At 34.3% G+C, this 10,884-nt stretch overlaps 2 protein-coding genes and 1 non-coding gene across 5 annotated transcripts; 2 read left to right on the forward strand and 1 right to left on the reverse strand.

Moving 5' to 3' along the window:
- The first annotated feature begins 1,988 nt into the window (after positions 1-1,988).
- On the forward strand, positions 1,989-4,243 carry LOC107022673 (UDP-glucose 6-dehydrogenase 5-like). 2 transcript variants are annotated; one of them, XM_027917648.1, is made up of 2 exons: positions 1,989-2,151; positions 2,564-4,243. In XM_027917648.1, the coding sequence occupies exon 2, from the start codon at positions 2,569-2,571 to the stop codon at positions 4,009-4,011; it is 1,443 nt and encodes a 480-aa protein (XP_027773449.1). In that variant the 5' UTR covers positions 1,989-2,151; positions 2,564-2,568; the 3' UTR covers positions 4,012-4,243. The 2 variants fall into 2 exon arrangements, with proteins under 2 accessions (XP_027773449.1, XP_027773448.1); XM_027917647.1 differs by having other exon boundaries at positions 1,989-2,140.
- A 585-nt stretch (positions 4,244-4,828) lies between these two features.
- Positions 4,829-4,989, reverse strand: LOC114077706. Its single transcript, XR_003579079.1, has one exon. It is a non-coding gene; the product is annotated as a U1 spliceosomal RNA (small nuclear RNA).
- A 2,293-nt stretch (positions 4,990-7,282) lies between these two features.
- Positions 7,283-10,884, forward strand: LOC107023606. Of its 2 annotated transcripts, none has more exons than XM_015224349.2 (3): positions 7,283-7,562; positions 8,663-8,811; positions 9,029-10,884. In XM_015224349.2, the coding sequence occupies exons 2-3, from the start codon at positions 8,670-8,672 to the stop codon at positions 10,525-10,527; spliced, it is 1,641 nt and encodes a 546-aa protein (XP_015079835.1). In that variant the 5' UTR covers positions 7,283-7,562; positions 8,663-8,669; the 3' UTR covers positions 10,528-10,884. The 2 variants fall into 2 exon arrangements, with proteins under 2 accessions (XP_015079835.1, XP_027773620.1); XM_027917819.1 differs by lacking the exon at positions 7,283-7,562 and adding an exon at positions 7,763-7,955.

The following is a 10,884-nucleotide window of genomic DNA, read 5'->3' on the forward strand; positions in this document are numbered from 1 at the left end:
ATAATTGCCGGAGTTGTTGCAGCTGCCATCTTTCATTGTTGACACAATCTTCTCTAACTATAAAATATTTACTAGAGACTATTACTTATTATTATTTATAGTATATATATAGTAATAGTATTAGGGGTGACTTAACGGAGTTCACAATGAAATATTTGGTTGATTTTCACGATTTATTGTTGGCAATTCCACAAAATGATACTTTTTGTATCAAGTAACAATATAATTTTTAAATGCATATTTTATTTTGGATGAAATAATTTATAGTCATATAAATATCTATCACTTATTTTAGATCATAAATTTTAAAAGTCTTTCTTTCCTTTTTATATTATATGTTAAGTCAAACTAAATCATATAAAATGTATTTTGACGGAAGCAATTTCCAACTTTGCAAAAATATCATGAATTTAGTCAAATTTACCTACACCTATAATTTGGACACAAAATCCGTCCATATAGGTGAGGTACAAAATGAAAAAAAAGTCAAAATTCAAATCTCATAAATTTATGAAATCTGATTTCATTTTCTTTTTTTTTGACTTTATAATAAAGAGTAACTCTAGTTTTTCCCTTCTGTTATAGATCTTTCTAGTAATTATATTATATATTTATTATTTTCCACATAATAATCTTTCTAAATATTTACTAATCATCTTATTTAAAATGGACTAAACTATGTATTCATATCCAGTCAAATTTATCATTAATTAGTTATTTTAGAGAAGTTTGTCTTATACTAGTAGAAGCTCTTTATGAAATAAATTAGCTTCAATTGGAATATCTTATTAAATATTGGAAGCAAAATTTTTTACTTGTACAATTCATTATTGCCTTAATGATTTTGGTAAGTATTTTTATTTTTCTTCTATAAATTAACTTTCATTTTTCATTTCAACCCCACAAGAACAAAGGAGAAAGCAAAAATTAAAGTTGTTAATTAAAAGAAGTTCATTTAATCAGGTATCAACATGTTAATCTCAATTTTGTGTTCCTTTTATTTAAATCAAGATCTCTAATAATGGCTTTGTTTCTTGATTTTTTTTTGTCAACTATATTTTATACATTGTCTTAGTTATAATTAATCTTTTTCCTTGATATTACTCAATGACCTGTTCAAATTATGGTGGTATTATTTTTGAAGCTTCAAGCTTCTTTTTTTTTTTTTTCATTTTTTAACTGTACCAGTAAAAAATAATCTTGATTTAGTTTTCACTTTCTGATTTATTGATTTATCTATCAAAAAAAAAACACAAAAAGGAATTGTTTTGACACCCTCTCAGTGTTTCTTTTTAAATGCGTGGAGTTTCGCCCCTTCTTTTACCATTGGTGACTCGAATACACAATCCCTTCTAGCCCTAAAAAGAACAGAGTTTTGGGTTGATTTAGCCCAACATAGACTGATGATTTGTTTTTGATAACAAATAATGAAAAGGGAAAAGGTTTAAGATAGATCCGAATTATTTTGTGATGTTCAAGATAAATCTAGATAATTTTGCACAGTTTAAGGGCAAAATTGATTTTTTTTTTTTGAAAAAAGGCTCACATATTGCAAAAATTTCACCTTTAGTAAAATAAAAACTTATATTTAAACCGATCTTATAACAACACACTTATATATAAAGGAGCACAAATTTGGATCATTTTGCAAAGTTTTGCGCAAATTTAGACCTTTACGATAACTATTGTTTATTCACTCTCTAATTTTTTCTTTCATATCAGAGAATCTTAATAGCTTAGTTAGTTCATTACCTGAACTCGAACTTCGATTTCTCATATTCTAAATCTCCATCCCTACCCACAATTTTTTTTTTAAAAAATATTCCTTGATATCAGTGAAGTTTCAAAGAGAAGTGGTAATGTAAAGTCTTGTATTTTAACTATTCACCCAAATTTTCACTAGAAAATAGTTGAATTTCTTTCCCTTGTTAATTACAGAAAGGTACCGCTTGAAAACGTGTTGAAGTGTTCCCCACACAACTTAAGAATCTGACTTTTGGCACTTTACTTAGTTTATAGCTTAGATCAAGCCTAATTTTTTTTCATTATGTATATATATGGAAGTATTTGCACCATTACACAAGCTCTTTTGGCACCACTACTTCGTCTTTCTTTTTCTTCAGCAATTGACATCTTTGAGGTAATTTTTGTGTAAGTCTTGTTATCTTTTTCCTCATTTACTATTATTCCCTGTTGTGTTAAGTGCATTGATAATAAATATTGGTGGTTTCATTTGGTTTGTTTTCTTTTTCATTTGTTGTGAATTTCTTGTTTGTGACATATGCCTTTGTCAACTGATGTTGAATATATTCTTTAGTGTATTTATATATCTAAGTTGGTAATTTTCGATGAAGATAAGTAAGGCAAGAAAATATAGTAATCTTATCAGAATTCTCTGTGTCCTATGGAATATAGTTAGTTCTCATTTTATGTGTGTAAGCGAAGAGATGTACCTGTAGACAAAAATGATCCAGCGCGGAGGCTTAAAAATCCCATTTCTTTGATTAGACTTGTTGCTATTCGGGAATTTTAGTTCTTCCTTTGATCTGGTTTCATGTTGCAGAAAGAATGGTGAAGATTTGTTGCATTGGAGCTGGATATGTTGGTGGACCAACTATGGCTGTCATAGCCTTCAAGTGTCCTGCAATTGAAGTGGCTGTTGTTGATATATCTGTTGCTCGTATCGCTGCCTGGAACAGTGATCAGCTGCCAATTTATGAGCCAGGACTTGAAGATATAGTGACACAATGCCGAGGAAAGAATCTTTTCTTCAGCACTGAAGTTGAGAAAAATGTCTCTGAAGCAGACATCATCTTTGTTTCTGTTAACACCCCAACGAAAACTCGAGGACTTGGAGCTGGGAAAGCAGCAGATCTTACATATTGGGAGAGTGCTGCAAGGATGATAGCTGATGTATCGAAGAATGATAAGATTGTCGTTGAGAAGTCTACTGTTCCAGTGAAAACAGCTGAAGCAATTGAGAAAATACTCACGCATAACAGCAATGGAATCAAGTATCAAATTCTTTCGAATCCTGAATTTCTTGCTGAGGGGACTGCTATTCAGGACCTTTTTAATCCAGATCGTGTTCTAATTGGAGGACGTGAAACCCCTGGGGGACAAAAGGCAATCCAGGCCCTGAAGGAAGTTTATGCTCATTGGGTGCCTGAAGACAGAATAATCTGCACCAATCTTTGGTCAGCTGAGCTCTCGAAGCTCGCTGCCAATGCCTTCCTGGCTCAGAGGATTTCATCAGTTAATGCAATGTCAGCTCTTTGTGAAGCAACTGGAGCTGATGTTACACAAGTGTCCCATGCCGTTGGTAAGGACACGAGAGTCGGATCAAAATTCCTCAATGCCAGTGTTGGTTTTGGTGGTTCTTGTTTCCAGAAGGATATTCTCAGCTTGGTTTACATCTGTGAATGCAATGGTCTCAAAGAAGTTGCTAACTACTGGAAACAAGTGATTCAGGTGAATGACTACCAAAAGAATCGGTTTGTTAACCGAGTTGTCTCCTCTATGTTCAACACAGTTTCAGGCAAGAAGATTGCTATCCTTGGATTTGCTTTCAAGAAAGATACAGGTGACACTAGAGAGACACCAGCAATTGATGTGTGCAAAGGCCTATTGGGAGACAATGCTAACTTGAGCATATATGATCCACAGGTCACTGAGGATCAAATCCGAAAGGATCTGTCAATGAAAAAGTTTGATTGGGATAATCCAATTCACCTCCAGCCAATGAGCCCCACTGTGATGAAGCAACTCAATGTAGTATGGGATGCTTATGCAGCCACAAAAGGCGCCCACGGCCTCTGTCTTTTGACCGAGTGGGATGAGTTCAAGACTCTTGATTTCAAGAAGATTTATGATAACATGCAAAAGCCTGCATTTGTGTTTGATGGAAGGAACATTGTTGATGAACAGAAGCTCAGAGAAATTGGGTTCATCGTCTACTCCATTGGGAAACCTTTAGATGGATGGCTCAAGGATATGCCTGCTGTGGCATAAGCCCCCTGGAATAAGCACTGAACATGAGAGCAAAATCTATTTATATTTTTCCAATTCTTGTCTTTTCCATTCAAGCTTAGAACTGTTGTGTCCTAGTAGCATTGTTAAAAATGCTTACCTTTATATCATTTTTTTTTTTGTGTGAACTTCAGCAGCCTATTTAATGGCATTATGATCAGTACTTTATGTTATAAATCTTGCATGTTTGGATCAGGTTGACCATTTTCTTATTGAAACTCCGATCCATATATTATTTAAATGGAGAAACATGGTCGAGGACTAATATAGTCCATAGAAACTTATTTGAGCTGAGGCATAGTAGTTACTGTTATACTACTCCATAATATGTGAAACTCTAAATCTTTACTATTAAGAACTGACGTAATAGTTTTGTTACTTTGGAAGGAAAACAAACAATTCCAAGTTTTAATTTTTTAGTTGCATCATGTCAATAATTATGACTTTTGAAGTGACACTATTATATGGTATCATAACATAAATTAGCCAAACAAACCTCTAGTAAATTTTAGACCTTTTTTTTTTCTTTTAGATCTGTCGTACACTTATAGTCCCTCTTGCTAAGTCAGTCAGGCAAGTTTTTTTGTACATTGTTAGCCAATTGCTGCTGGTTTTGCTTAGACTTTATCAAGTGGTGCACTTTCAACAATTTACATTACATATTAAATGTTCCACAGTTAGAAAGTAACTATAATTGTTGTGCCACAAATCAAAAGTTTAGTCCAAAGATATTAGAAATTATTTAGGCTAGCTTAATCTACTGTAACTGGAAGTTGACAACTATTGGACTTAGATTTGGGTAGGGGCTGCGCGAACGCAGGCCCCCTCTGCAACAAATTATGACGTAGGCTCGACCACTTGGGTCGACCTTAGGCGAGCACCCCCCCTTAGTGCAATGGAGGTCACCAACCTAGGCCATGGATCTTCTTGATCACCCATTGACCCCGTCCAGGTAAGTATGTTTGCCTGTGAGCCCAGACCTTATTCTATACCACTGCATTTTCTCATTTCTCTTCTCTGCTTGTGATGTGGGAAAACTATGAAAGAATTGTTAGGTTTTATTTGTCCTAAATTTCTTACCATAAATAGGTTTTCCTTTTAGGAAAAGGTTTTGAATTGACTAATCATTTTCTTGTAGGAAAAGGTTTAGGACTCTATAAATAGAGGAATGTTCCTTCTAACTTAATTAGCATTCACAATATAGTCTTAAGGGCTTTGAGAGTTTTGGTTAGAGGGAGAATTTATGGGTCACAAGCTTGATACGTTATCACTTGTGTGAACCTCCCATGTATTCCGAGTGATTTGGTTGAGGTTGTTTCCCTCTGTATTTTGTACTCTCATATTTATAGTGGATTGCTCATCTCCTTTGTGGACGTAGGTCGATTGACCGAACCACGTTAAATCTTTGTGTCTTTGGTATATTTCTCGTTGTCTTCTTACTCGTGGTCTTTTGAGGTTTGCTTTGCTAGCTTCCGCATATACACCTGATATTTCAGATCCTAACAAGAATGAGTACGTGTTAATTACTATACTAAAGATTTTATCCTTCGACGCAAGCATGAGAAAAGTTTGTTTATGAAAAGAAAACTCAAGTTCTTTGTTTTACGAAAAGAAAACTCAAGTTTTAAACGTTAAAAGGTCATGTTTGAGAAATCTAAACACGTAGGGAAAAAAAACTTAGGTTCAATTTATTTATTTTTTGGGGTGAAAATGCTGATGTTGCTCAAACTAGGTATTGACTTCAATACTCGTATTATTCTATTATTATATTTTACTATTATTATACATATCATTAGGTGATTGATGAAGCAATATAGGCTAGAAGAAGAGGGACTTATATGTGTTGCTTATGTACTTAGAAAAAACTTACCACAAAGTCTCTGGGAGGGTTGTATAAAGATACTGGAGGCTAAAGGTATACATGTGAAACAAATTACAACAGTTAAGGACATGTAAATATGACGGAGCCAAGTCTCAATGAGAATACTAGGAGGAAATTCTAAGCACTTTCAAGTGGAGATTAGGTTACACCAGGGGTCGATTCTTAGTCCATTTCTAATTACAATACTGGTGGATGAATTGACACAACATATCGAATGGAAGATGATGTAATTTATGTTATTTGTAGACGACATAACTTTGATTGTTGAGACACGTGTGCAGAGTTGATAATAGGTTAGAGGTTTGGAGATAAATCCCAAGTTTAAAAGGTTTAAGTTAAATAGGACTAAGACAGAGTACCTGGAGTGCAAGTTCAATGATATGACTCGTATAACAACTATGAAAGTATCGATCGATACACAATCAATCCTAGAGAGAGATTCAAGTATTTAGATTCATAATTCAAGAAAATTGAGAGATTGACTATGATGTTACACATAATGAAAATCATTATCTTACGCGACAAAAATGTATCACCTAACCTTAAAAGACAAGTTTTATAAAGTGATGGTCAGACTAATCATGTTGTATGTACAGAGTCAGAAAGTGTTGGTTAGTCAAAAACTTCGCATGTTAAGAAGATGAGAGTAGCCAAATGATTATGTTGAGATGGATGTACAACATACAAGAAAAGATATAATAAAGTAAATAACTAAGTTATTCAAGACGAGTCTAGAAAAAAAAAAGTACTTTGAAAAAGGTGAAATCAAAAAACATTTCTCTTTAGAAAAAAAGTTCAAATAACTTATATACAAGATGCAATATTTTGACATTAATGGAAAATATTTGCTATGAAATAATGAGTTACCCGCTTTATCTTAATTTATGTGATATACTTTCATTTTAATTTCGTAAAAGAAGAATGTAATTTTTCTAGAATTAAAAATAACTCTAACTTCAAAATTCTCATTTTAATGTCATATTCTATAATAGAAATGGCTTAAATTTAAAATTCTCATTTCAATACTATATTTTTACAATTAGAAATAACTTAATTTAAAAAATCTCATGTTAATTTCACATCTTTATAATTTGAAGTAACTTTATTCTAAAATACACATAAATTTTAAGATTTGTTTTATACCATAATTTTTAATTTCTTTTTACTTTAAATTTATGCCTAATTTTAATGCTTATGATAGAAATTTATTTATTTTATAGGTAATATAATTATTTTAAAAAATATGATTAAAACTGTTTAGCACATGATACGTGTGACATCACTTTTTTCCATGATTTTCCAACTCTATTATAGCCCACAGGTTGAGCACATAAATATAACGTGGGGCAGCCATTATTTTCCAATACTAGGGGCATTTGCCGTAATTACCTCTGATTACGGAGCCCCTTTTTGACCACACGCGTTACTATTTCGGGCACATCAATAACCGAATCCCCTTTGACCCACCTTTACCCTCTATTTTTTCGTCAACAATTTTTTCCCCAAAATCAATTTCTCATCTTCTACCCCTTTAATCGACCTTGATTTTTCTTCTTGAAGATCAAATCAACCTCCGATCCTTCTAATTCGTTTCATTCTCTATCGATTGGTACCTCTTTTGGATCTATACGTCTGGAAATCGAATTCTGAGGTTAGGGTTTCAGATCTATCGGTTTTTTCATCAGATCTGTTCGATCTACCTTTATTTCATGAAATTAATTCAGTTTCTAGCTTGATTTTGTTATCATCTATTTATTTCTTGAGAAATAAAAAAGATCGATTTTTTTTTTCGTTTTGTGATTTTGAGGATTTTTTTTGTTATATCAGCTTTTGTTCGTGCTCGATCTGCGATTCGTCGCTTCATTTCTGATCGATTTGATTATTTTTTGAATTTTTTTACATCGAATTCAAATTTGGGGATCTAGGGTTAGGGCTAGGGTTTCTTAATTCATAAAATTGTAATTTAAAGCATTTTAGGTCACGATTTCCAGAACAGAACCAGTAAAAATACATCCGATTTCCTGATACGGAGTGTCGATTGATGGTAATTAGCTCAAAATCAAAGATCTCTTTTTTTTTTTAAAAAAAATTGTTTATTAAATAAACAAAAATATATATTTTTTAATATTTTAGATTTTTACTTTCAAAAACTTTCTGAGCCACTCCATTTTCACTGTACATGTGCCACGTGTTACAAATTAGAAACTTATACAAATGATTACTATGTCCTCTACCTCTTAAGGCAACCTTTTCAACTATTACTTTGATTCTTTGCTTGAAACAGAGTGAACTGTGTATCTACTTGAATGTCCAACTGTGCTTTGACAATTTCTAGTCTTGTCTACATTTGTTCTTTATTATCATATGGGGTGTTCTATGTTGCTACTTCCCTCAACATACTCTCTGAATTTTTTCTCTTGTTCTTTATTAGTATGCTATTGATAGTTTAGTATCTGTTGTTGTGCAGTATTTTGTTAGTATCTTTTTTGGGGGTTATGGAAGTTATATTTCTGTAATTATGGAAATTATCAATGTTGTGGTTAGCTATGACAAAAAAGATTTCATTTTTGTGTTCAATGCTGGATGTTGTGTCTACATCTCTCTCATGTACTTTTTGTGTTTGCAGAATGCTCTGGATATCTTTTGTGTTTTATGGAATTGTTTGCGTTTTTTTGAATGCGTGGAACTTAATTCTCCTCCACTTTCCCTTTTCTGAATCTGCTTAACACCTTCTTCAACTTCCTTTTGCAGTTAAAATATGGTGCAAAAAAGACCATACAGTGAAGAAAAGTTGTATGAGGTTTCATCTAAGCAGCCGAGACATGTAGAACCGAGTTCTCAGCTAGTTTCCTTTTTGCAGTTTCCGTGTGAATCAGTGGCTCCTAACTCTTACACTTCAGGTTAGGAAGATATTAATCTATCAAATTCCTGAAATGATTTACGTTGTTTTAACTGTTTTGTGGATAATGGTTAGGATGCGTTTTATTTACTCAAACTTTAGATACTCTTGGAAAACAGCTTCTCATTAGGAGGTTGCTCTTTTAGCAGCACGTTTGGATGTTGAATTAATTTGTGGATTTCCATCCTTGGATGATCTAAATTTTTGGTCTTTGGTAGGTGGAGATGAGGAGAAATTTTCAGAAGTCAAAGCTTTTAGTGAGAAGAGACCTGATAGTTGCGATGCGACTGCTGTCCCTGTTTCTTCAGAGAAAGCAATTGAGACGAGCATCCATGGCTCTGCTTCAAACTCTTCTTGGACCTCTAGTAGCACCAGCGAAGAGGACATTAGGTCCGAGGTGCCTTTTCATGTATTGACGGCTTCGAAATATTACAGTAGTGATCCTCCATTCAGAGTTGTTATTCATCCAATGGAGGTCTATTCCCCTCTTTTCAACAATCCTCCTCGGAAATCGGTTCCCATTGGACCAGATTTCCAAGCTGAATTACCAGAATGGGGTGCATATGATAGTAAAAATATATCCGTGAAGGAGGGCACTCAAGAAAGCTCAAATCTTCCATCTCAAGCTCTAGAATCAGATTTTGTAGATCATCATGATGAAGAAAATAAACTTGCTGGGACATGTATCATCCCAATGCCTAAATTGGAATCACCTGCAGACCATGAGGAGAATGTTGGAGCTGGAAGAATTGGGTGCTCCTGTGAAGATGCTGGTTCCTTTGGATGTGTTCGGTTGCACATCATGGAAGCAAGGGAGAAACTTAAGGCGGCCTTGGGTGAGGAAACATTTGTTAGGTTGGGTGTTTATGATATGGGAGAGATAGTGGCAGAAAAATGGAGTGAAGAGGAAGAGGAATTATTTCATGAAGTTGTATTTTCCAATCCTGCAGCATTAGGCAAGAATTTCTGGGACCACCTTGCTGTTGAATTTCCTTCACGGAGCAAGAGAGATCTCGTTAGCTATTACTTCAATGTCTTTATTTTGCGGAAGCGTGCCAAGCAGAATAGGTTTGACCCATCAAATATAGACAGTGATAACGATGAATGGCAGGAGATTGATGATGATGTTGTTGCTACGGGAGCTCAAATGACAGATGACGACGAGGATTCTGTGGTTGAATCACCAATATATCAAAATTATCCTGGTCACAATGAGATATATGTGACTGAAAAACAAGCATATGATGAAGAAGCTGGTGTTGCAACCTTGGAAGATTATCAGACGACAAATTTTTGCAGGAGGAAGGTCTTGAGTGATGTGTCAAAAGCATGTCCTGATGAATTGATTGATAATAACAGTAGTTGTGGTCACAATATTCAGCCTCTAGACAGACATCATTCAAATGAAGTGGGTAACCATGATGTTGAAGTTAACTCTTGTACCACTGATGCAGCTGGGGCTTCTTCAGATACACCACAGGTAAAAACTGATGATTGTAAACACTGGGCAAGTCATTTTGCTGGTGTTGGCATTGACAGTGGGCATGATTTTGTGATGGAGCCATCTAATGGTAAAGAATGGGATATGGGGGGGTACTTGAGCTGTGCTAAGAATGAAGTTGATTTGTTACCAACTTGCTCTATGATTGAGGAAGTGTTTGGAGACGAAGCCTGGAGTTCCAAGCTCAGAGATGGTCACAGTTTAAGCAAGCATTGACCTGTTGCATATGATACCCGTTTATTTTTTGCCGTTGGATCATCCTTGGAACACTTCTTGCAAAAGTGAGAGTCCATTTTTACTTGTATATTATTTAGTGGTGAAAGGACAGAGGATGAAAGTTGAGATTTTCGACCTTGCTCTTGGTTGTTAGTAGGAAGCTGTTTTGAGGTAGGCGGTTAGGATTAATTTATATGTAAATTATATGGCCGAGTTGAGCCATATTTCGACAAATGAAAAAAAAGAAAAAGGCTTTTATATTGAGTGATGCACTGCACCAAACGTTCTTTTGTGTAAATCATGCACAATCACCTCTTTCTCATAAATGTGAACCAATTACTTAATTTGTTTTTGAAA

The sequence above is a fragment of the Solanum pennellii genome, chromosome 6 (genome assembly GCF_001406875.1).
Source record: "Solanum pennellii chromosome 6, SPENNV200".
Lineage (NCBI taxonomy): Eukaryota > Viridiplantae > Streptophyta > Magnoliopsida > Solanales > Solanaceae > Solanum > Solanum pennellii.